A 27,251-nucleotide genomic window follows, 5' to 3' on the forward strand; every position below is an offset into this window, starting at 1 on the left:
ATTTATATTTATGCAATCATATATGTAAAAATATATCATTCTTTATAACACATGTATATACTTATATATGTAGCTATATATTTTAGTACTCATGTATATTATCTATATTATATAAGAATTAGGAATGAATATGTGTGAATATATATATATATATATATATACTTAAGTATATATTATACATATTTCTTAATATTCAAACCACAATTTTGCCTTTGTTTCTCTGTACAGCTCATTCACCTCTTTCTCTAATCATATCTCCCATTGTAGCCACAGTAAACTACTTGAAGTTTTCTGAATTGAACATTTTCTCTCAAATGCCTTGCAAGCTGTCTCTCCTTCAACCTAGAAAACCTATTCTGCTCCTCTTCTTAAATGGCTAACTGTTCATGTTATTTAAGACTCCTCTTAGTCATCATCACCTTCCTTAAATGCCTGATCTAAATTTAGTGTCTTTTATTTGTGTTTCCATAGTTATTTTTCTTTCTTTTCTAAGTACAGTACAGTGTTCAAAATAAATTCTTGATCATACCCATTTTATTCATCATGAGTTATATAGAATACAAAAATCAGATTGGGTGGTGCTTCCTTTCAGAGCGAGGCAAGTCTTGTTAGTACTTGTGATGTTGGTACAGCAATGCCAACTGCAATCACTAAAGCTAAACAAAGACTCCTACCCTCAGACTGGAACAGCCAGTCTCCCTGGAATTTCCCTTGGAAAGGAACATAAGGACAGCACTGCAGAATCAGGTGCCCAGAGGTGGAGGGCAGCAGTGAGAAGGGGCTTTGTTAGTACTCTGCCTGGTTCTGGCACTGTCGTTCTCTAGGGACAATGGAGAGCTGCGTCAGGAACTCCGGTAAGTGTAAGATTTAGGATTGAGTTCTCTGTTCATAGATGGGCAGCACTTCTTCCATCCCTTCCTATTCCTGTGCCTTCTGGGAGACCACCTGTACCTACATTTCAAGGGACTTGACAGATATATTTATGGACTAGTGAGATAGTATGAACAGAGATCCCAGTCCCCTCTAGGGAAAGTCTTTTCTCATTGTTTTTTTTTTTTTGTGGGTCATTTGAAACTCAGTCTGCAGTATCATATCACAGCAAATGTTGGGCTGGATTTCTGGAGTCTGCATTGTTCAGGTGTAAAGAAAATGTTATTCTTATGCATGTTATTCCCCAGTCACCTAGTCATGCAACCAGTCACCATCTCTCTCTCTCTCTCTCTCTCTCTCTCTCTCTCTCTCTCTCTCTCTCTCTCTCTCCCTCTCTCTCTCTCTCTCTCTCTCTCTCTCTCTCTCTCTCTCTCTCTCTCTCTCTCTCTCCCTCCCTCCCTCTTCCTTCCTTCCTCCCTCTAAAAATCAATAAAATTTTAAAAAGAGTTGGAGTTTCCAGATGTAGCAAATAAGTATTGCACAGGATGCCAAATATTGGGTGGGAAATATGTATACCAGAAAGTTATTCACTGTGTGAACAAAAAAAGGGAGGTTCTATTGAAAGTAACCTCATACAAGGTGTCTGATCATAAATTCCTAATTAGGCAACTCATGGTGGGTCACCATGCCCCAGGCATATAAGTTTCTAGCACAAGGTTTATCTTTGCCTAAGGAAGCTCTGTACATTGTTTCTGTGCATCTAGGTTAACATACCTTTGAAATAAGCTGCAAACATCATGAGAGCCTACAATCTAGTTAGCCATCCTGTAAACCAATCCCCACCTTGCTTTTGCCCACCTTCATGTAATCTTCCTTATGTCCCCTCCTTAATTCCAAATACATAAAAGAAGCTGCAGAACTGTTATTCTCCTGAGCATTTGAGCATATGAGCCACACATATGTATTAGTTTGGCTCATAAACTCATTAAAATTCTCTACAGGTTTGAGCGTTCTTATATCCATAACTTGATTTGATATTCAGATAACTGGGACTCATCCAGCACTCTTACAACATTGTCTGGCAACACTACTTGAGAGTTTATTAATGCCTAAAAAACATGTTAAAATACGTGATTTCTGAAAATTCTTACTCCTGTTATCGCTGTTTCTGAACCCTCCTCACTTGTTATCACAGGTGTAATGGAAACTACAGGACCATCTCTCACCAGATACTTTGTTCCCATGCTCCTCCTTCAGATGGTAGCACCAAGTTCAGGTATGACTCTCTCTTCTACCTGCGTGAGTCATGGTAGTATCAATTATGCCAGAAAAAGCAAGGACCAAGGAAAAGGGTTAAGCTCTTTTGACCATTTGTTCCTCAGGTTTAATACATAATTATGTAATGAGGGTGTGTACTATAGGATCCAGCTTATAGCTGGGAAAAATTATTTCTAATCAGCAAGTCTTCTTTATCACGTACTTGAATTTGTGTTAAATTCCTGGGAGAAGAAGCAAATGAAGAAGACTTCATACTTGCCCTTGAGAACCCAATATTCATATTGAGAAGATCAGTGTATGTGTCACTCACACAGTGAGGAAGAGGCCTAGGATATGGGTCCATGTTGGAATCCATGTGAGTTATCAGTGCAGTGGGGCATCCAATGAGGAAGGAAGAAATAGGCTAGTGGGAGCCAACACATGATAAAATTTGCCTTTGTAAGGGGATGTATGCAAAGCAGAAATAAATATAGTGTATTTAGAGACAAATATAAGCAAAGCCTGAGACAATAAATGGCATAAAAGAGAAAGTTTCTAGTAAAAATTACTTGTTAAATAGTAGAAATCTTACTGGTGCACTTTTTTTTTTTTTTTTTTTTGGTATAATGTCTTTGGCTGATCAAAGTAACGCTTCCATGAACATTTTACACAGGAATTTGACAAAACCTGTGAGTATATAGGTAGGAAATATTCCTACACATAGAACTGCTGGTCAAGGTTATGTGCTATTTTATTATGTTGCAAATATTCTTCTGAAATAGTTACCAACATACATTTCCACCACCAGCATATGTGAGTTTTCCAGGTGGGTCATAATGTTACATATCCACCATTATGATTTAAATTTGGATTTCTCTGATGATTATGTTTTTGTGCATTTTTTCATATGTCTTTTGGCCAGCTGTATGTCCTCTTTGGAGAAATGTCTGCTCAGGTCTTCTGCCCATTTGTAGGGGATGTTTAAAAGCCATTGATATTTGGAATGGTAGAAATTCAAATTATCCTTATGAGTCAAATTAGAAATTAATGTGGAATTATTAAGAACAGAAATATATAATGTATATATTTGCATATTTTTACAATATGTTAAGTGTGGCAAAATGGCCTTTAATACCTAACTGAAACATGTGGAATATTGTGTGTGTGTGTGTGTGTGTGTGTGTGTAGCTCATACTCTCACTATTTGCTTACCATCTCCCTTCCCAGAACAGTTTACAGTGACTGGCTTACAGGGGCCAATCTTGGCTCCATTTGGTGGCATAGTTGAGCTCAGCTGCCAGCTGTCCCCACCACAAAATGCAGAACACATGGAAATACGCTGGTTCCGGGATCGCTATACACAACCTGTTCACCTATACAACAATGGCAAAGACCTGCATGTAGAAACTATCTCCAGGTATGTGGAGCGGACAGAGCTCCTGAAAGAAGCTATCAGAGAGGGTAAAGTGACCCTCAGGATCCTCAATGTCAGTGTTGATGACCATGGGCAGTACCACTGCTTCTTCAAAGATGGTGATTTCGATGAAGAAGCCATCACAGAAGTGAAGGTCACAGGTAGGGATGGATCTCTTTGAGGTTTCTACACATCCATGATTCTCAACCCATCTGAGGCTGAATAGTAGGGAAATCCTCAGTGTTTCTGAATATTGCATGGTTTGGTTAGCAAGTTCAAATTCATGCATTTAGTCTTGTAACTGAGGAGAGTATAGGATTAAGAATGCAAATTGTGCCTGCACACATTACCATTTTCAGAACTGTTTTTCCCATGTCCATATACACTGTTAGATATGTAAAGTATCAACAGACTCCTTTCAGGATTTATTACTATGCTTTTATTATTTCTGACAACACTTTAGTGAAACTTTGTAAAGTAGCTAAATTTTATAATAGTCTCCTTAATGAAAAAATTTATTCCCTTTTCTCACTGATTCAATTCACTGACTACTTAGTTTCAGACTAATTTTCTTAAATCTATTTCAAAAAGCCTTCATCTACAATCTTAATATATATATATATATATATATATATATATATATATATGTATATATATATATACACACACATATATATATGCATATATATATACATATATATACATATATATATTAGAGGATACTTAAGATTGTAGATGAAGGTTTTTTGAAATATATTTAAGAAAATTAATATATATATATACTAATAAAATGTATTAGCATATATAAAAATTATATATATTTATAGTATATATAGTGTATATATATAATATATATATATATATATTAGAGGCCTGGTGCATGTATTCGTGCACTGATAGGGTCCCTCAGCCTGGCCTGTGCCCTCTCATAATCCAGGACCCCTCAGGCAATGTCGGACTGCTGGTTTTGGCCTGATCACCGCAGTCCTACATCCCCTGAGGAATGTAATAGTAAGTGAAGCAGCAGGTGGCCTGGGAGGATCCCAAGCCTGGGCCAGGGACTCTACTGCCTTAATCGTCCTCAGGAGCAGGGGGAGGTGAAGAAGCCCTCAGGGGTGATCAGGGCCAGCAGCCACCATTCGCACCTGCTGACAGCGTCAAGTGGTGGGACTGGCGCTGGGCACCAGCAGCGGGTGCGAGCAGTGGATCTGGCACCAGCTGTGGGTGCAAGTAGCAGCTCCGGCGCCAGCAGCAGGTGCGAGCACCAGGCGGGACAGAGGCACGTGGGAGCAAAGAATTTTCAGTAACCACCAGAGGCTCGCCCTGATGACAGCAACTGGCACCCCACCTTGGTCTGGCACCCCTGCTCACCTGCTCCACCATCCCGCCATGGGCAATGCCTGCCATATTCCACACTGTGCCACCTGCTGCTGATGCCCGCCATATTTCATATGTGTCCCCTAGTGGTCAGCGCACATCATTAGTGACCAGTTGTTCAGTTGTTTGATTTTTCAACCGTTCGGTCTATTTGCATATTAGGGTTTTATGTATAGAGATTATGACACTCAGTATTATTGCTTAGAGTTGAGCTATCCAAATGACAACCATTAGCTGCATGTGACTATTTAACTTTATATTTAAGTTAAGTAAAATTACAAATCAATTCTCAGTCTCACTGGCCAAATCTCAAGTGCTTAATAGTCTCATGTAGCAAATAGCTACTGCATCAGGCAGCACTGATATAGAATATTCTCATCATTGCAGAAGCTTATTGAACAGAGCTGCTCTAGAGTAATGCTTTAAATCTGTTATTCTTCCTTTGTCTGCACATTTAGGGCAAGCCAGGGACATTGATGTCCCAGGCAATGAACTGAAATTTTTCAAAAACTAGTTATTTTCTCTAAACTGATATGAACTGCTTTATTTCTATAATATTAGTGTATTACCCATTTTATGCAAATACTCATTGCATGCAAAGACATACACATAAAATGTTATTAAAGTTTTAAACACATTTATATTATTTGTTTTCTTATAACTGATGGCAGCTCAAACATGACTAATGGTGAAGAAACAAGAAAAAAAATAAGCTATAAATTCAAGAGGACAGAGATCTTGACTGTTTATGTTCATTATTATATCCATATTTATAGCTAAGTCTCCTAGATGTAGTAAATAACAAAAAATAGTATTTTTGAATTGATAAATGGAACAAACATGCGTTTTCTCCCGGAGTTGTTAATTTGTAAACCATAACCCTTCGGCCTGGTTTATCCTGTTTGTGATGACAATCAGAGCCCCACAGTGCTTGGCTGTCAGTATAGCTAATGGAACGGGGATTAGAGTGGGGGACGCAGGCTTTTCTTTCTCTGTTTTCCTCTTTTTCTTCAAGTAAAAATACTGTTTTCCCCTTTTCTTTCCAACCAGCTACAAGCTTAGGAATACAGATTCTTGTGCATCCTCCTAATACCAAAGGTCTTTTGGTGGAATGTAATACAGGAGGTTGGTTCCCACAGCCTCAAATGGAATGGAGAGACAGCGGAGGAGAGATCATTCCGCCTACATCCATATCCCATTCACAGGACACAGATAAATTGTTCAACATGAAGATGACCCTTCTCCTTAAATCGAGCTCCCATAGGAATGTCACTTGCTGCCTTCGAAACCCCGTAACTGGCCAAGAGGAAAGGACAAGCATTGTCCTATCAGGTGAGATCAGTGTACTTGTTCTTCACATGATGACCATTGTCATAAAATTTACAAACTAAAGAGAAAAATTAATATACTTTCTTCACTTGGTTTCTAGGATATTACATTCTCTTGGCTTTATTCATCATTTCGCTCATTTTCTTTCTTATTTCCTTCTGCTACTTTATCTTTTATCTCTACCCTTTGATACAGGAGTTCCCCAAGGCTTAATCTGTGAGAATTTTCTCTTGTGTCTTAATTCCATCGCATGGCTTTCCATACCATCAATATGACAATGGCTCCCCAAATGGTATCTCCTACCCAGATCTCTCTCCCTAAATTTAGTCTTATTTCTGAACTCAGCATCTCAATGTGGAAGTCTAATAAATATCCCAAATCCCACACATCAAACACTGAACTCCCAATCACCTCCTGACTTGGGTAATTTATTGCCTTCCCACTCCACACTTCATATTCTGTTTCAAAGAACAAATTCCTTGGAGTCATTTTTGACCCCCAACTTTCTCTCGTATTCTATATCACATTTGTCAAAAGATAATACTAGGTCTACCTTTAAAGTAAATCTAGAGTCTCACCACTTTATTTCCACCATGCAAGTCTGAGACACCATCACCCATGGTCTGAATATTGGCAATGACATCTGAAAAGACCTCCCTATTACTAGCCTTGTCCACTATGATGTATTCTTAACATTTAGGTAGGAGAATCCATTTAAAATGTAAGATACACAACATTACCTTTTATTAAAAACCCTGCAATGGTTCCCCATTTTATTCAGAGTAAAATGCCCCATGATGCCCTTCATTATCTGTGCCCCATTACCCAGCTGACCTCATCCCCTAATATTCTCCTTTATTTACTCTAGGCTATGTCCCCCAACATGCCAGGCTTGCTCCTATGTAGGGGTCTTTGCTCTAGTTGCTCCTCTTCCCAGAACACTGTAATTCCACTAAATGCCCTTTCTCCTTCCAGCTTATGCTCAACTCTCACCTTTTTCATAAGGGCTACTTTATTTTTTTCTTTTGCACATTTATGTTATTTACTTTATTTTTAAAATCTTTATTGTTGAAAGTGTTATATATGTCCCCTTTCGCCCTCATTGACCTCTCCCAGTCTGCCACTGACCCCCACTCCAGGCCTTCAGCACCCTATTGTCTGTGTCCATGGGTTATGCATATACTAGTATGCATTCAAGTTCATTGGTTGATCTCTTCCCACCCAATATACATAAACCGATGAACAAAAATAGATCCATAAGGACTATTTTAACAAGATAATTTAAAAAATGCAAGCTGCCCTCACTACCCAGGATTCCCTATCTTCTTACCTTGCTTTAATGTTTTAACATAATATCCTTTTAACTTACTCTGTAACTTATTCATTATTTTTATTGTCCCTTATCTATCTTCCTCTCTAAAACATGAAGATAGAAATCTTTGTTGGTTTTATGTATTTATTATACCCCAACTGCTTCAAATATTAAGTAAGCAATAAGTATTTGATACTTGAATGATTGGAATAAACCAAAATGAGTGCCTTGTCAACTGCCAAGAAAATATATATGTATTAGTATTTGTGTATATCCATGAAATTAATCTTGGAGTCAGATACTTTCAGGAATATTCTGATTCAGGAATATTATAATAGGAATAAGTTCCCTAACAAGCTTAACAATTTGCTACTTTTAGATTATTTTTGTGTTTATTTGCTCACTTGATCTTCCAGAAAACAACCAAAGCTTGATATTATGGTTGTGTCACAAACAGCAAGACACTTCTATAAGACAAGCAGTTACAGGGTATAAAGAAAGAGTAAACTACCCACCCCCTGCCCTGAGAGTTCTAAGCCATGTATATATATTGAGAGAGAGAGAGAGAGAGAGAGAGAGAGAGAGAGAGAGAGAGAGAGAGGAAGAGAGAGAGAGAGAACAAAGAAAGGAAAATGGATAAAATCTTTGTTAACTTATTTACTTCAGTAAATGACAAGATGCATATTTTCTGAGTTAACACATTCTTAAAGTAGATATGTATATTAAAAAACATATATTAAAAGAAATGTAATTAACACAAACTTAGGGGATCAAGTTAAAGTTCTGGGAAATAAAGACATCTGAGGGAGATCTTATTTTTCATTCACTGTCCATTAGAAAACATGGATAAGATTCAAAAGTTATGATAAAGAAAAGATCATAATCAAAATTCAGTGTTCCTGTCTGGCCTGTGAGCTGGCAAAGTTCTTTTCAGCTCCCTTGGTTGCAGTGGAGGGTGGTGGAGGAGGGGAGGAGAACTCATCTGGATATAGGATTGGCTCCAAAGTCATGGGATTCTCAAGCTCATGAATTGCACCAGCTCAATCCAGGTTCCTGCCCACCAAACATAGCCAAAATTGTGAGTAGCAGAACTTGTGACTGGCTCTCTAGCTACTTCTTGGGTTTACTTCCTTGTACATAATGGTGTGTTCTAGATGAAATAGAGATTTTTCTCTGGGAAGAAAGACATCAGATTACCAAACAAAATGACAGGTGTCCATGCCCAGCATGTACAGCCAGCAGGCCAAAGAAGATGAAAAGGAGGAAAGTTTACATAAACATATTTCTCTAAATATATTATGAAGCATAATGTCAAACACAGAGAATATATTAGAGAATTCAGGGCTATATATTAGGGAATTCACACATATTAATTGCTTAGACAAAAGGACTGAAGGATTGAGTTGGGTCTGAGACTTGGTGGGGAGAACAAGAGATAGAATGGATGGGAAGAAATGAGGTTGCGGGGGTGGCGCAGGGTGGGGGGGGAGCCTTCCTTCACTCACACCTGGCTCAGTCCCACTCCAGACCTTTCCTCACTATTCAACTACTCAAGTATAACTGCCCCCCCAAACTGGCCTAGTAATAAACCAGGTTCAGGGGTCTTGATTGGAAATAAGCTTTGGATAATCATCATCCCTCGTTTGATAAGTCTAAATGCTCCAAGTTTCCTAAGTGGTAAGTTTTGTGGCTCTCTATTTCAGATCAATTGTTTCCGTGGAACTTTATTTGGATAATGATTCTGAGCATAATTCTGGGTCTGCTGGTGATATTTATCATGGTGCCAAGTGTTGATCTATATCGCAGATTAAAAAGTAAGTACGTTTGAAAGGCGGTAGATGAAAAAGGGGGTGGGGAAGCTTAAACTGCAATAAATTTAATTAACATTCATTGCTACAGTTTCAGAATTTTTTTCTTGTGATGAGTTCTACTCTCTTAACAACTTTCAAATATGCAATACAATATTAGCAACTATTGTTGCCATGCTGCATACATATATTCCCATGAATTATTTAATTTCAAACTGGAAGTTGGTCTATATCTATATCTATATCTATATCTATATCTATATCTATATCTATATCTATATCTATATCTATATCTATATCTATATCTATATCTATATCTATATCTATGTTATTGATTTCAGAGAGGAAGGAAGAGGGAGAGAGAGAAACATCAATAATAAGAGAGAATCATTGATCAGCTGCCTCCTGCCTCCTACAGGGTTCCTACTGGGGAACAAGCCCACAACCCAGGCAGGTGCCCTGGACAGAAATCAAACCTGAGATCCTTCAGTCCACAGTCCAATGCTCTATCTACTGAGCCAAACAAGCTAGGGCAATGTTGGTATCTTTTGACTCCCTTCACCTATTTGTGCATTCTCCCATGCTCTTCCTATGGCAACCACCGATCTGTTCTCTGTATCTATAAGTTTGTTTTTTTAATCCTCACCCAAGGACATTCTTTTTATTGATTTTAGAGAGAGAGGAAGGAGAGGGAGAGAGAAAAACATCCATGTGAAAGTGAAACATGGATCAGTTGCCTCCCAAACATCCCCAATGAGGAATTGAATGTGCAACCTAGGTCTGTGTCCTGAGCAGGAATCAAATCAGTGACTTTTAGGTGTACAGGACACCACTCCAACCAACTGAGCCACTCTGTCTAGGCCCAAACTTGTTTATTTTATTTTATTTTATTTTATTTTATTTTATTTTATTTTATTTTATTTTATTTTAGATTCCACATGTAAGTGAAATCATACTGTATTTGTCTTTCTCTTTCTGATTTATTTCACTTAGCATAATGCCCTCAAGTTCCATCCATGTTGACTCAAATGGCAATATTTTATTACTTTTTATGGCTGAATAATATTACATTGTGTGTGTGTGTGTGTGTGACATTTTCTTCATGCATTCATTAATGGACATTTAGGTTGTTTCTATTTCTTGGCTATTGTAAATAATGTTACAATGAACGTGGTAATGCATATATTTTTAAGTTAGTGTTTTCGTTTTCTTCAAATAAATACAGTCATGCCCCACAATGATGAGGATACATTCTGAGAAATGCATCATTAGAAAATTTCATTATTGTATGAACATTATAGAGTGCACTTACACAAATCTAGATGGTATAGCTTACTATATACCTAGGCTATATATGGTATAGTTGATTGCTCTGTAGGGAAGAGAAACATAATTTTCCCTCTACCTTTTTTTTTTGTTTTTTTGGTTGAGACATCACAGTAATAATAATAAAAAAAATTACCAGGAGAAAAACAAACCAAAGTTTAATAACATGGGAGAGACCCAGGAAAACTGAGTAACTCACCAAAACAGCTGAAGCTAGCACCTTAAATACCATCTTCAGCTGAAGACTAAACAAGATTTGGGGGTGGGGGTGGGGGTGAGGTTACCAGAAAATCACAGTAGACAAGGGTAAGGTTGTGATGCATATTTAAGTCATTTCCTTCTGCATTGATAAGCATTTCTAGAGATAAGACCATCCCCCTTTTCCTGGTACAACTAAGAAGACACCCTTACAAATGGAGATTTTTCCTTGCAAATGTAAATGCATTTTACAAAGGATATCTTCTACTTGGTTTTCAGCACTTCTCCCAGGTCTGCTCTTTCTTAAAATTAACCCGCCTAAAATAGTTCTTATGCCAAATAGACGTATTTTGGGGGTGATACATTCTGTTCCCTACAGCTCCTAGGCTATAAATCTGTATAGCATGTTACTCTATTAAATACTAATGGCAACTGTACAACACAATGGTAAGTGTTTATGTAATGCATTGTGCTGCCACATTATGATGGCTAAGACATAACTAGGAGATAGAAAACTTTCAGTTCCATTAAAATATTACTAGAGGCCTGTTGCACGGATTTGTGCACTGGTAGGGTCCCTTGGCCTGGCCTGCAGGGATTGGGCCAAAACCGATCTCTGGGTTCAGGGCGTGGGTGAAGCAGATTTGGGGCAACCTAACCCATATCCAATTTCGCAAGGAATTGGACTCCCTCCTCTCCTGGTTGGAGCATCTGCCCCCTGATGGTCATTGCACATCATAGCTACCAGGCGAATGGTTGAACAGTCGGATGGTTGGACAGTGGCTTAGGTTTATATATATACTAGAGGCCCAGGTGCACAAAATTCGTGCACGGGGGAGTGGGGTGTCCCTCAGCCCAGCCTGCACACTCTCCAATCTGGGATCCCTCTCACAATCCAGGACTGCTGGCTCCCAACTGCTTGCCTGCCTGCCTTCCTGATTGCCCCTAACCTGCTTCTGCCTGCCAGCCTGATCACCTCCTAACCACTCCCCTGCCAGCCTGATTGATACCTAACTGCTCCCCTGCCAGCCTGTTTGCCCCTAACTGCCCTCCCCTTGTAGGCCTGGTCACCCCTAACTGCCCTCCCCTTCAGGCCTGGTCCCTCCCAATGGCTCTCCCCTGCAGGCCTGGGTCCCCCACAACTGCCCTTCCCTGCAGGCCTGGTCACCTCCAACTTCCTTCCTCTGCTGGCCTGGTCACCCCTAACTGTCCTCCCCTGCAGGCTTGATTGCACCCAACTGCCTTCCCTTGCAGGCCTGGTCCCTCCCCTGCTGGCCATCTTGTGGCAGCCATCTTGTGTCCACATGGGGGCAGCCATTTTGTGTGTTGGCATGATGGTCAATTTGCATATTATTCTTTTATTAGATAGGAGGATTAGATAGGATAGAGGCCTGGTGCCTGGGTGGGGGCCAGCTGGTTTGCCCTGAAGGGTTTCCTGGATCAGGGTGGGGGTTCTCTTGGGGCGTGGGGTGGCCTGGGTGAGGGGCCTGTGGTGGTTTGCAGGCCAGTCATGCCCTCCAGCAACCCAAGCGGAGGCCCTGGTATCTGGGATTTATTTATCTTCTATAATTGAAACTTTGTAGCCTTGAGCAGAGACCAAGGCAGGCCAGGGCTGCAGAAGCTTGGCTCCCTCCATTGCCAGGGGCAACTAAAGCCTCCTGCTCCCTCCAGCTCTGTGGCTGCTGCCATTTTTGTTGGGATTTATTTATCTTCTATAAAATAGAAACTTTGTAGCCTTGAGTGGCGACCTGAGCTGGCCAGGGTGTGCAGGAAGTTTGGCTTCCTCCATTGCCTGGGAAACCCAAGCCTCCTGCTCGCTCAGTGGCTGCAGCCATCTTAGTTGGGTTAATTTGCATACTCCTTCCTGATTGGCTGGTGGGTGTGGCTTGTGGGTATAGCAGAGTGATGGTTAATTTGCATATCACTCTTTTATTAGATAGGATGGGACCACGGTCATGTAGATGGCTTGTTGTTGACTTAAATGTCTTTACATATGGCACATGACTGTATCCAGAAGTTGAATTGCTGGATCATATGGAATTCCTAGTTTTAGTATTTGAAGAACCTCCATACTGTTTCCAATAGTGGCCATATCAATTTAGATTCCCACCAACACTATAAGGCGTCCCATTTCTCTACATCCTGGCCAACTTTTGTGTTAAAGTCAGAAACATTCAAACCTTTGAAGAATTTTTGTGAGTTTATTTGAGCCAAAGTGTTGACAGTTTCCAGGAAGCAGAATCTCAATGGATTGAGGTAATGCTCCAGAGAATGGCAGTTTTACACACTGTGTTATACATTACAATAAAACGAGGAGACACAAGTGGATATATAAAATCCATTGATGATAGATTAGGGAGGGAGGAAGAAGCAAAGCAGGGAAACCTCTGGGATTGGATAAAAAGTAAATGAGAGACACATACTTCTTTTACATAGGTGGGTACAGGATAGTTTACAGTCAACAATTAACTCAATAACAGTGAGGGGATTTGTGGTGGCCATAGAGCAGTGCCTGTGCTTTGAAGGGTCCAAAAAAAGGAAAATTACTTTGACATTCCAAAAATATGTTATTGTAGATGCAAAAAGACAATAGACAGGCCTAGTTAAGGTTAAGATTGACCTTTATCAGGAAAGATACTACCATAAACTGCTTTTTAGTTTAAAAAGTTTTAATTTCAGACCATCCTTTCTGGTTACTTTAGTTCTCCCAGTTTGCAAGGCCGCCATGCAGGCCTTCCGTGAGCTCATCAGGTTAGTATGTGGCCCTTTTTCATCCACATTTGTTATTGCTTGTTGTTTAATAATAGCCATTCTAACAGGTATGAGTCGATAACTCCTTGTGGTTTTGACTTGCATTTCCCCGTTGATCAGTGATGTTGAACATTTTTTCATGTACGTGTTGATTATCTGTATGTCTTCTTTGGAAAAAAAAGTTTATTCAGATCCTCTGCCCATTTTTAAAATGATTCTTTTCTATTGAGCTGTTTGAATTCCTTGTATAGTTTGGATATTAACCCCTTATCAGGTGCATGACTGCAACTGCTTTAGGTTCTGAGGCTCTCTCAGACCTTTTATGGATACACCTGCTCCACACTTGCACCCTTTTATGGCAGGATTCTGTAGCTTGTATGTTTTTTCTTGATTTTACAGCACACCATGCTGGCTACTCTGTCTCTCTTGTTTCCCTGGAGGTGGCTACACAGTTCTCACTATCTCACACACCCTGGCCCACTTTCTACTCATTCTGCCCTCCAGAGCAGGAACAGGGAGCCAGACACAAAGTGGAGGGAGGTGTGGATTTGACATGAAGTGTGCTGGGTGTGCCAGCAGGCCAATTTGGAAGATCCTTGGGTTAGGCCTTCCCCATAGCTCATAGGCAGGCTTCTTGATGGGAATCCACAATGCATTCAGCAAGAACCATATCCCATTAATAACTTCCTTAAATCTTATATGCAGTCTCCTGATCTGCTTCTACCTCCATCTCCCCACCCTGGACCTTCCCATTGAATATACTAGATACTCTGAGAGATAAATGAGTCTCTTTGGAAGTCTCCTGTATAGCTGGGAAAGCCAGGCATTTACTCATTGGCCCTCCCATAACCCAAGGGAGAAATCATAGCCATCTCTTTTAGCCCTACTCTGTTCCTACTTGGGGAGGCATCAAGCTGGTCCTCTTATGCACTCCAATGCCTCCACATTTTTTTTTTCTCTCTAATAGAGTGCTGGAATTTCTTCTCTGGAAACCTGGACTTCCACAAGGCTCTCTCTTAGGTAGCTAACCACTCAAGTCCATGTTTTACATGTGTTTCAGAACTACAGCAGAAAGGATCCAGGGAACAGTGTTCTATATGTTCCAGAGTCTGTACCAAAGACTGTCTGCCTAATACTGGATGCACAGGTAGGCAAGATTCCTCCTAGGTGCCTTGATATATGGCCCTGTGTCCCACAACTCCCACTTCCTGTTGTAGATGGGTGCCAAATTTTGTTGTTGATGGGGGAGACAAAAACAAAGGACTTGTTATGCCACCATAATGTTCATGAATCTTTATATGCGATCATTGAACTACAAAGTAAAATTGTGCCTTTAACTCTACAGCAAAAGAATGGGCACCACTCGTGGTAGTGAGCCCCCACACCATAGAAGATTTTCATGGAAAAACTAGATAGCCCATGACACTATAATGATATAGTTGTAGATATATAGATATAAAATCTGATTTTAAACAATACGTTGTCTGACCACCCTTTGTTTCATGAGATTTTTACACAGTCAGAGGTCTCCAAATCTGGGTAAAATGATAATGATCAGTGCATAACTCTTGTCTCATGCACCTTGATTGATGGGCTAGATGGAGGAAATGAAAAATGAGTTGCTTTTCTCCAGGTCTATGTAGCCTCAGCCAAAAACCTGTCTCATCCTAGAAACAGCTATGCTTCTTGTCCTGGTCATCAACACCTTTAGACCTAAGCCTTCAGAACCTTTAGGTCCTTTAGATCCTTTAGACTACATCTTTGTCCTGTTCTTTTATTTTTCCCTAGTCCTATTCTAAAACAATACAGAGGGATGGCATTAAAATATATCTCTTGCTTTCTTGGTGCATTTTCCCCCAATCCAAAGTATCTTCACAGCAATAACCAACAATTATTATATCTCTTTTTCTTCAGATTGTTGCGGCAAAATGATAAATCCTGTAGTAGTGGGTATAATGATATTGGTGCTTTCCCTAGTTGTAATCACCTCACTCATTTCCTTTTTGCATCACAAAAGCAGAGGTACGTGGGATCAAAAGAGGTGGGAATGTCCAGAACATATTTCCTTTTCCAATTGCCCAGTCTCTGGCAAAACATTTAACCAAAGGAGAGTGGTATTTATTTGAATTACAGGAACAAAAAACACTTGGACCTCATGTCATAGGATTTGGATTCCAGTCTTCTGAATTTCATGGGTTTCATGATACAAACTGTTGACACTTCTGCCCCTTAGAGAAAGAAAATGTTTTCTTCATTTTATTAGCACCAGTCCTCCATCACTTCACTTAAGAAAATATGCCAATTCTTTCCATACCTTTAGCCTAGAGGAGATAGCAGTTCAGTATATCTTAAACTTTTGGCGGTCACAGATTTCTGTTAGAGACTTATGCAAAGGACCCTCTTCTCAAAATAAATTCATATGCTCACATACATATTGCTCAATTTCATGGTGTGCATAAACACATGAAACTGATTTTCCTTCTCTCTGGCTCTCTTTGAGGGTGAAATTATAAAAGTAATTGTATAAGTTGGGGAATAGCTGAAGCTAACACATTTGAAGTGTGCCCTCAGCTCTTATGTTTGAGGTCCCCATGGAAATTATATATGTAAGGCAATGAGCAGCAAGGTAAGGTAATTCCTTATTATAAACTAAGAGATATAGCTATAGGCACAAAATCATGATGTGGAAGTCAAAAGTAAGGCTTGATTATTTTGGAGGATTTTATTTATTAATTTTCTTCTGTGAAATGAAGACACAAATGACCTTACATCAAACCAGACTGGAAGTGCTTTTTATACTTTACTCTAAGGAAGTCCATACCTGAGTCTGGCATATTAACCATGTTAGCAAACTAAATGTCATATCCATCCATGTCAGAGGAAATAAGCAAAATGTTATAATAGTAGGTTATATACTAGTATATTACATACTTATTGTGTGCTCTACAGATTTTACATAGATTAATATATAGTTGACCCTTGAACAACATGGGTTTAAACTGTATGGATCCACTTATATATAGATTTTTTTTTTCAATAAATGTATTGGAAAACTTTTTGGAGATTTGTGACAATTTGAAGAACATTATAGCCTTGATGAACATTATAGCCTAGAAATATTTTTTAAAATAAGAAAGAATGAGGTATGTTATGAATACATAAAATATGTGTATGTGTTTTCTCTTCATATGATTTTCTTAATAGCATTATTTTTTCTCTAACTTACTTTATTGTAAGAATATAGTACATAATACATATAACATACAAAATATGTGTTAATTGAATGTGTGATCAACAAGACTCTGGTTAAAAAAATTGCTATTTTTTTTAAATATATTTTTATTGATTTTTTACAGAGAGGAAGGGAGAGGGATAGAGAGCTAGAAACATCGATGAGAGAGAATCATCGACCAGCTGCCTCCTGCACACCCCCTACCAGGGATGTGCCCGCAGCCAATGTACATGCCCTTGACCGGAATCGAACCTGGGACCCTTCAGTCCGCAGACCGATGCTCTATCCATTGAGCCAAACCGGTTTCAGAAAAAATTGCTATTTTTAACTGCTAGGTTATTAGTAGTTAAATTTTGAGGGAATCAAAGTTTTAAAAGCAGATTTTCGACTGTGCAGAGGATCTATGTCCCTAACCCTCGAGTTGTTCAAGAGTCAACTGTACTTACTCTTCAGTGAATTAGATTTTATTGGTGATGAAATCTGGTACACAAAGAAGTTAAATAGCTCACTTACACAGTTAAGTGATGGTGGAGCTGGGATCCCAGCTTAGGAAATTAGATCTTGCAGCCTTCTGTTCCTCTATGAAAAGAAATTAAAAGGAAATAAAGAGAGAGAGATTTAGGCCTAGTCGTTTTGTGAAAATAGATCACTGCAGGGAAATATAGCCTGAGCACTTAGTGATTTATGAGGCTTCCAGGAGATAGCCCATAGTGCCAAGAATAGGCTGCAGGTCTCTGTCATTGTCAAAACTGACTTGAAATCCTTAAGAATGAGTCAGGAGATTAAACTTTATTTTTGCTGTTCTTCGCTGAGAACCTAACATTGAGTCATCGCAGAGGTCTCTGCCCACATGGCTGACAACTCCTGATAATTAGGCAATAAACCTGGTCCATCTGCTAACCTCTTCTCCAATTGCTACTGACCCTTCTCTTTTCTTAAGATGGACTCTCTGCTGAAGATATTGCTTCCTCTGTAAATGTCTCATTTAGCAGCCTCCCACTCTATCCTGCCTTTTCTGGACTAATTTTCTTTCTTGGTGCCTATCAATTCAAAAATCACTTATCAATTCATTTAACAAATATGCATTGCCAGAAAATTCCACAAGCATTATATACCTTAATTCTGTAACATCCTATGCAATGTCTGTCATCTTTTCCATCTTGGAAATGCAGATACAGAGAAACATCAAACGTGATTCCCAGTTTTCAGTTGCTCTGGCAAGTAATAAGATTATTCCTGGGATTCGAACCATGTGTCTCTTATTCTGAATACTTTATAATAAATCAGATTGCTTTCCAAAATGTAGGTAATTGTTTCTTCTAAAAAGAGGTAGCCAGCGTTTGCATCTTCAACAGACCTATTCTGCTGTGCCTATTCTCTGTGGAATTTATGCACAGTGAAATCTTCAAGATGTACACCATTTTTTTCCAAGAATCAGGGCCAGACTAGAGCCAGACTTCCATGGTTATACTATTAACTGTGTGAACTTGGGAATGTTATTTATAAACTCTCTCAACTATAGTTTTTTTATCTATTAAATATTGATGATACTGTATACATACTGTATAAGGTTATTTATAAAAGAAATCTCTGACCTTAGCAAGGGCAAATAATTTCTCTCGAATTATAGGGGTGGAGGGAATATATATTACTTAGGTGAATTCTTTCCCCTCCATTTGTATAGTCTAAGACCATATGGAATATTTTGACTTATTTATCCTCATGACATGAAAGTTGAGACCAGCAATCATAACGCCGCTAAGTCTTCTCTAAAGACAATATCATCAGTTATTTCAATGATACGGATTTAAGACTTCCTGACCCCTGCTTCCTCATCCTTGCCATATTGGTTGTCTTTCTCTATAAGATAGAAAATTTGAGGGAGGAAGAAATTTTTCTCTACCTTTCTAAGTTCTTTCAGCTGGTCTAATAATTAAATAGCCATGAGACAGATTAACGGGACAAATAACAAAATTTAACTGCATCTTATATACAAGAACACTACTCATATAAGAGAGTCAGAGGGCCCACATACATGAGGTTTCAAGACAGAAAGCTAAAATGAAGTGTATAGGACATTCTGAGCTAAGGAATAAGGCAAAATGCCTGGGGCTACAGAGGGGAGAAGGGCAATTCACAGAATAATAAGAGCAGCTGTTCAGTAATTATAAGTTTGCCCTGCCCTATAGTTCTGTCATATAAGGTTATCTCTGATAATAACTCACATAATGGACAAGGACCCGATTTAAATTCTTTAAGGGAGAGATAAAATTTTTGATCTTCAGCTCAAAATAATCCCCAAGCCAAAGTAATATATACTGGGGAGGCCTGTTCTGAATCCCTTCACTAGGAATCCATGAACAATCCCTATCAGAGAGGCAAACTACAGTTTATATAGGAAAGTAGGCATAGCTATCCAGTAATAAAACAGATACCTTAACTTTTGGTAATGGTGCTCCCTTCCCAAGATATATTAACAAATATTATGAGATAGGGATGTTTTCTACTTTAGAGTCATCCAAAAAGTGTACTTTAAAGAAGACTTCTGCTCCAGATAAGAGGATGGCTTTTGAGAATTCTAAGATCTCTCCCATCTCAGAGATTCTGCTCATTGTAAACTATTTTCTTTCTCAATACCTCTCAAAAGGTCTGGAGTTCTTCTTTAAAAAACATATATATATTGACTTCAGAAAGGAAAGGAGAAGGAGAGAGAGAGAGAGAGAGAGAGAGAGAGAGAGAGAGAGAGAGAGAGAGAAACATCACTGATGAGAGAGAATCATTGACCTGTTGCCTCCTACTTGTCTCCTACCGGGGATTGAGCCTGCAATCTGGGCATGTTTCCTGACTGAGAATTGAACCAGGACCTCCTGGTTCATAGGTTGATTCTCAACCACTGAGCAACACTGGTTGGACAAGGCCTGGAATTCTTGAGGGCCTACAGCACCAGATTAAAAAGATGAAGGCATTAAAAAAGATGAAGACATAAAGTGTCTACTTATGCTTTAAACTGTGGCCAACTAGAAAACAAGTGTCATGCTTCTTGAGTAGAAGAATGTGTATCTCCTCCTACACCGCCCTCTTCAAGACTGAGCCCAAGTATACTCATCTCCAGGATCATCCACAGGGCCCACCCTACTTCTCCCCACCCTCATATAAGCCCAGAAGTATGGAGGAATAGGAACTTGAAAAGAAAAAAAATTATAAACTTGCGACCTTCCTAATTATTGCATCTCTCTTCAGTTCCTGCTTCAGATCCACATTTCCAATTGGATACTATGTGGTTGGAAGATATCACGGTGATCCTGTGTGTTCTGACTGTCTTCATCACCATGATCATTTCCTTTATTTACTTTAGATTCAGAGGTAAATGGAATGGGAAGGGAGGTAACTCAGAAGGTACCATTCATCTGAATGACCTGCAGATGTCCCAAGAGGTGACCTTTCCAGTCCTTGTGCCTTAATAGCTGGAGGAAGAAAAAAAAAGCTATGCCCTGTGTAAGGGTTTCCTGATTGTAGATTCCTGGAGGCTCCTGGAGTTTCTGCCCGTGTTAGTGCCTCAGATTCCAATGCCAGTCTCAGTCAGACTTCATAATGTGACAACACTCTTAGTAAACTTTGAAGGCCCCACTATTTTATCTAAAAACACTCTGTATCCTGAGCTCTTCATAAACCAGAGGTGCTTTCTTCCATTTGGATCTCAAATGCAGAATTGAAAACTTAATATTATAGTTTCTCTTTCAGAAACTTTTAAGTGTCCACAAAAGCTGGACCAGAAACATTTCTGAATCTATATTCACAAGAGGGCATATAACTTTGAAACATGCCCTAACTGATGCCTAAAGATGAAAGATAGACTTCTTCTGAAAATGTAGGAAATGTAGAATTAGTCACTAGGAAAGAAAAATGTAATACTTGATACTTGTGTCCCACCAATGAAATCTACAGCCTTAAGAAGCTCCTTTTAAAAAGGTAGGAAAGGCTATGCAAATATATATTTTTGATTACCAGCAGATTCCCCCCTCCAATATATAGAATGCAGATTCATGGTGGTTATTATGAACAATACAGAATGTTGATGGTTTTAAAACTTGAGGTTTATTTTTTAAAATATGTTTTTATTGATTTTAGAGAGGAAGGGAGAGGGAGATAGAAACATCAATGATGAGAGAGAATCATTGATCGGTTGCCTCCTTCATACACCCCCACTGGGGATGGAGCCCACAACCCAGGTATGTGCTCTGACCAGGAATTGAACCATGACCTCTTTGTTCATAGGTCCATGCTCAATCACTGAGCCCTGCCAGCCAGACAAAACTTGAGGTTTTTAAACCACAACATCACCTACCTATACACTGCTGTTAAAGTACCTCATGCTAACCAATTATACCACCAGAGAGCTTCCCCTACAGGCCCTCCTAATTCTGGTCTAAGTTAAGATCTCTGTTTTAAATTTTGACCTTATAATTTATTTTTACTTACCCAAAAAAGACTCATATCCTAGAACCACGAAGAATGGGTACTTCTTTTTTCATCTTTGCATCCATTGACTCCTGCCTTTCCCGGCATTACCTGTAGAGAGCTGCCATATGTTGAGATGGTCAATTAGGCTAACAAGCCAAAAAGAAAGTAATAGTCAAACCTTTATCCACCTGTTATGGTATAAGAAGCCAAAAAGGAAAGTAGTGCTGGCTCCTTACTCTTCCATTTGCCCCATGGAACAGCACTAAACCAAGATCAGGTGACATGCAGTGCTGGTGGGAAAATCGTGTCTCATTACAAAGGAGCACTGAACAAAAGGCTTTGCAGTTTTATGGAGTTGGAATGAGGTGGGGATAGGAAGATAAAAGAGAGGCAGAAAAAAATGGGAATCAAAAACACTGAGTCAGAGTAAAGAATGTTTGTCAAGACAAACCCGCCCCGTCCCCCTTTCCCCAAATAAAAAGAAGGTTTCAGTAAAGGTGACTGGAAAGGATCTCAGCTGAAACCCCCAATAAGGTCTCCAAAAGGCCTCCTGGGCTAGGAATACAGATATGCCCCCTTGGAGTGGGGGACTAAGTCCTTGACTGCAAGGCATTGACTGTGCACCAAGCCCTATGTGGAGAGGACAGCCTTCCCACTCAGGGCCTGCTAGGCAAGGCCTTTGCAATTTCCTGTGGTCAGACACAAGGGATCACACATAGGATGTTGGTCTGGAGTCAGACTCCTAGTTACTTCTGTAATATTGAGAAACAGTCTATTAGTTGAAATTAACCCAATGCAAGGTACAAGTGTGTGCTTCCAACAATACAGAATTATGCTTCTCATTCCTAGTTTCTGCCACCAAAAGCAACTGCCCAATTCTTATCCCTGCATCCATAGGCATGGATTAATGATAAGGAAGGTAGTAAGGAGCCTGTAGCCAATTTCTTCCACTAAGTCAGGTTTACTTATTAACCCAGTGGGATTAAAAGCAAGGTTAGATCAAGGAGAAGTTTTACTGTCACAGTGGAGGAGACCAGTCTTGCTAAGAAACAAATCCTATTTTCAGGTTCATGGGGCTGTAAATGCATTTCTTCTTCTTTTGTTTTTATTTTATTTTTCAAGAACCCTTGACACATGGGTATTTTTCAACAGAACTTAGAGATATGAATTTTATCACATTTAGTATGAAGTCCTCATAATCCATTTTTTTGTTTATTTATGGAGTTGTTTTGTTGTTGTTGTTAATCCTCACCTGAGGATATTTTTCCATTGACTTTTAGAGAGAGTGGGAGAGGGAGAGACAAAGAGAAACACTGATGTGAGAGAGACACATTGATTGGTTGCCTCTCACATGTACCCCCAACCAGGGCTGGGGATCAAGCCTGCAACTGAGGTACATGCCCTTGATTGGAGTCAAACCTGGGACCCTTCGGTTGAGAGCCAATGCTCTCTCCACTGAGCCAAACCAGCTAGGGCTGTAAGTGCATTTCTTGATGCTGCGCCTCAGTATCCTATTGAGACCAATGAAAAATTTGCTTTACCAACTCAAAGATTTTTATCAAGCACCCAGAATTCCACTTTAAAAAAAATCAAGACAATACATTAATTGATTTGGACTAGAGTTTATACAATGCAGTGAACTGAAAAGACTCAATTTATTCTATTTATCATCATTTATACTATACTAATATGTCTCCTATTGCTAATATTATAGAGTTTGATAGCAGCAACTTCACGATAGCCTAGCCAAATTGAAGTACTCTAAACTAGTGGTTAGATTTTTAAGTTAAAAAATCAACCACCTCTCATAACTAAGTCAATTTTATTTTACAGACAAAAAGTCTATAAAATAGATTTTCTACAATTTTTAAATATTTCCTTTAATTATATCAAGTTTGTGTTAGGATATTATGATTATTCCTATTCCTTTTTTAGTGGCTATTTTCTTTGCCCATTTATCGAATGGTCTGAGCTTTTTTCCTATGTTGAAAGTTGATTATTCCAATTCCATGTCTCTTATGTTTTACAAATTTCCAAGTTCCAGCAGGTTAAGAGGATACATAAGAATATTTAGGAAAAAAAAAAGATTTAAAAAGCAAATCCACAGACTCACTGCAACTTTTCATGTGTCTTGTGACATACATATCGGTTTTACTGTGCAATAGCCTTTTCAAAGCAAATACTGATTTACTAGTATCTGAGTGTGAGGGTGTAGAAAAAGAGAGGGAGAGAAGAGAAGAGGAGAGGAGAGGAGGGGAGGGGAGGGGAGGGGAGGGGAGGGGAGGGGAGGGGAGGGGAGGAGAGGGAAGGGGAGGGGAGGGGAGGGGAGGGGAGGGGAGGGGAGGGAAGGGGAGAGGAGAGGAGAGGAGAGGAGAGGAGAGGAGGGGAGAGGAGAGGAGAGGAGAGGAGAGGAGAGAAGAGGAGAGGAGGGGAGGAGAGGGGAGGGGAGGGGAGGGGAGGGGAGGGGAAAGGAGAGGAGAGGAGAGGAGAAGAGAGGAGAGGAGAGGAGAGGAGAGGAGAGGAGAGGAGAGGAGAGGAGAGGAGAGGAGAGGAGAGGGAGAATTCTTAATTAAATTTCACTAAGTTATCCATTTACATTTACTTCAGTTGCAAAGAGAGAACATGCAAATTAAATCAGACCCCTTTCTAGATGCCTTTATTCCTTGTAGACTTCCACCCTACAGAAATTTCCCTCTCATTGATTTAAGCTAAAGAATTCAAGTTCATGACTTCTAAGTAAATTGTTTCTCATGGGTTTTCCAAAGATGTCTTTGACATCTCAAAGGAGGTACATATGTTCTCAAATATGTTTTCATTGAACTATTTGTCTTTAGTAAGATGTGAATTTATAATTCCTTGACAGGTGTCCTAGAAATATAGGAATTAAACAAGCATCAACCATCTCGTCCGGAACTCTGGATTAAGGTATACAGTGGAAGAGGAGGCCTACGTGGCAACCTTACAAACTCAGAGACCTAAAATAACCACAAAGGATGATCTGAAATTAAAACTTTTAAACTAAAAGCAGTTTATGGTGGGTAGTCATATTCTAGCTAGAAATCTTCTCTGACAAAGATCAATTTTCACCTTAATTAAGCCTGTCTATTGTCTTTTTGCATCTATGATAACACACCTTTGGAATGTGATAACACACCTTTTTCTGTACCCCTCATGTTCAGGCACCACTCTGTAGAGACCACAAATCCCCTCACTGTTATTGAGTTAATTGTTGACTGTTAACTCTCCTGTACCCACCTATGTAAAGGAAATATGTATCTTTCATTTTACTGTTTATCCAATCCCAGAGGTTTCCCACTTTTCTTTCTCTTGCCTTTCAAATTTATCACCAGTGGATTTTATGTAACCCACCTTACATCTTCTCTTTTTATCATAATGTATTTTTAAAAAGGTGAAAAACTGCCATTCTCTGGAGCATTTTCTCAATCCTTTGAGATTTTGCTTCCCAGAAATTGTCGACAGTTTGGCTCACAAAAATTCTCTTTAGGTTTGAATGTTTCTTACGTTAACAGTGGCCCTACAATTTTGTGTATAACCAAGTAATTGTCAGGTGGAGGACAAATAAAATATATTCAAATTTGCATTTCATTTGTAGCTTTTGTACAGACTATGAATTAATGCAAAAGAGAGGAAAATGTTATCAGAGGATAACAAAATTAAGGGAATAACTGGAATAAAACCAATAATCTACATGGTAAAATGGAAGTAACTTTGAAATTAGGAATAAATCTACATCAATAATTAAATGTCATGTCAAGCAGTAAACAAAAGAAAACTACTCTCAAATCTATGATACTTACAAGAGACTTAACTAAAGCATAATGACAGAGAAAAGTGGAAAATACAAGGATACAAAGACCAAAAACCATACAATTTCTACCAAAAATATATGTGGAAAAATATATTAATATTGGGGGAAAATATAATTAAAAAGAAATTGGCAGGGATAACAAGGTCACTCACAAAATGAAGATAAGGACCATATACTGAAACTTCCTAAATATTAGTGCATAGTACATATATACTAACAAGGCAATCTTAAATTTATAAAGAAAACACTTAAAGAAATGCAAGTTCAATTCTACAAATATTGATTAAAATTTTAATATGCTTCTGGGCACCAGGAATTGGCAGATAAAACAATAGTACCTGCTTCATAGGTTCCTAATCATGATTACCTAATTTATATTTGTGTAGCTCTTTTCTCGGGATATGGTGCTACAGAAATTTCATTTATAAAATAAAATTATATGTGAAAAGGTTCTTAAAAATCATAATTCAGGGTAATGAAATTCAATGTAATGACACTTCATCTTATTGCTGTCAGACTAGTAAATGTTTAAAGGAATCAAATTTTTATGATTATTTGTGGAAATGGGACATCATACATTCCTGCTTTGAAAATAAATTAGTAAAAACCACTGAGAGAGATAATTGTCAACAATTAACAAAAATTATCCTACCTAATAATAGAGTAATATGCAAATTGACCGTACCTTCGCTATGCCCACGATTGGCCAGGAGGAGCAGGGGGGCGGGACTCGGGGTGGCCGGGGTGGCCGATTGGGCCAGCGGGACGCTGAGCCATGGCTGTGCTGTGGCACAGAAGGGGCCTCTGGGGCAGCGAGCCCACATCCCGCCACCAACCATCAAAAGCGGGGAGCTGGGTGTCTGCTCCAGCACCAGAGGACAGACACCCAGCTTCCCCGCGATCGAAAGCAAAAGCGGGGGAGCTGGGTATCTGTCCGCTCCGGCACCAGGCCAAAAGCCTCCACCAGAGGTTTTTGAAAAGCCTGGTGCACCAGCAGACAGACACCCAGCTTCCCCGCGATCGAAAGCAGGGAGCTGTGTGTCCGCTCCGGCACCAGCAGACCCCCTGCCATCAAAAGCGGGGAGCAGGCTGCCAGCAGTGTCCACAGAGCATGCTAGGCTTTGCAGGGCAGTGGATATGGCCTGGATGGCAGGTTAGGCCTAGGGGACCCTACACGTGCATGATTTAATCATGCACTGGGCCTCTAGTTATAACATAAAAAAATAAATTAAATTTTTATATTTCTGTTTGTTGTGGTTCTGAATGAAATTAGAAAGCAAGAGCAAGACAGAAATGATATCTTTGTAATTAGCTAGTCTATATATATAAAAGCCTAAGCGTCTGGTTGACTGGTTGACTGGTTGCTATGATGTGCACTGACCACCAGGGGGCAGATGTTCAATAAAGGAGCTGCCCCCTGGTGGTCAGTGTGCTCTTAGAGACCGCAGCGGAATGACAGTGAGCCTACCTAGCGGTGGTGATGGTGGCAGGTGCAGCAGGGCAGGGATGAGCAGCAGCAGCAGGCAGGAGCAGCAGGAGGCGTTGGACTGCCAGTTTCATCCAGATCCCCACAGGCTATGCTGAGGGACCCTACTAGTGCACAAATTCATGCCCCGGACCTCTAGTTATTAATAATAGGAAAAGATCAAAGGGAGGACAGGCTTTTTAAGCATGTAATCTGGGCAGCTTCACCAGGAAGCTGTAATTTCACACTCCCCAGGGTACCACTGGCCATTCCCTGCAGGTCACTGATGGGAGCAGTCCAACAAAGGGGAGATAGACACATGCACAGTGAAATTGCTATTTTCTGTCAATCAAACCTGGAAACAAAGATCTTTGACCAGAGTGGGTGGAGCTAATGCAAGCCCATGAAAATTTGGGGATAAATAATCTCCCAAATAAAAAAAAGCACTTGACTCTTGGCTCTCTCTTGGCTTTGGGGGCTCTTGGCTTTTGACCTGTGGGGCTCTCTTATTCCTACTTCATTGCATTTGCCTGTGTTTCCCTCATAGCCATGTGGCCCTGTGGACCCCACATGCAATGGACTGACTGATAGATTGCAACTGGAAACACAAACTAAGCTAGCT

At 39.6% G+C, this 27,251-nt stretch overlaps 1 protein-coding gene across 3 annotated transcripts; it reads left to right on the forward strand.

Moving 5' to 3' along the window:
- The first annotated feature begins 716 nt into the window (after positions 1-716).
- Positions 717-24,927, forward strand: LOC103284212 (putative selection and upkeep of intraepithelial T-cells protein 1 homolog). Of its 3 annotated transcripts, none has more exons than XM_054721233.1 (9): positions 717-854; positions 2,066-2,146; positions 3,355-3,702; positions 5,969-6,250; positions 9,263-9,373; positions 14,703-14,789; positions 15,557-15,664; positions 20,115-20,237; positions 24,199-24,927. In XM_054721233.1, exons 1-9 carry the CDS (start codon positions 830-832, stop codon positions 24,213-24,215), a joined length of 1,182 nt encoding a protein of 393 aa, XP_054577208.1. In that variant the 5' UTR covers positions 717-829; the 3' UTR covers positions 24,216-24,927. The 3 variants fall into 3 exon arrangements, with proteins under 3 accessions (XP_054577208.1, XP_054577209.1, XP_054577210.1); XM_054721234.1 differs by having other exon boundaries at positions 2,084-2,146; XM_054721235.1 differs by lacking the exon at positions 20,115-20,237.
- The last annotated feature ends 2,324 nt before the right edge of the window (positions 24,928-27,251 follow it).

The sequence above is a fragment of the Eptesicus fuscus genome, chromosome 9 (assembly GCF_027574615.1).
Source record: "Eptesicus fuscus isolate TK198812 chromosome 9, DD_ASM_mEF_20220401, whole genome shotgun sequence".
NCBI lineage: Eukaryota > Metazoa > Chordata > Mammalia > Chiroptera > Vespertilionidae > Eptesicus > Eptesicus fuscus.

Coding starts and splice junctions, on each gene's coding strand:
- LOC103284212 (XM_054721233.1), top strand. CDS start 830: ATGGAGAGCTGCGTCAGGAACTCCG. Junction 6,251..9,262: donor GACAAGCATTGTCCTATCAG/GTGAGATCAGTG, acceptor TCTCTATTTCAG/ATCAATTGTTTCCGTGGAAC. Junction 9,374..14,702: donor TCTATATCGCAGATTAAAAA/GTAAGTACGTTT, acceptor CATGTGTTTCAG/AACTACAGCAGAAAGGATCC.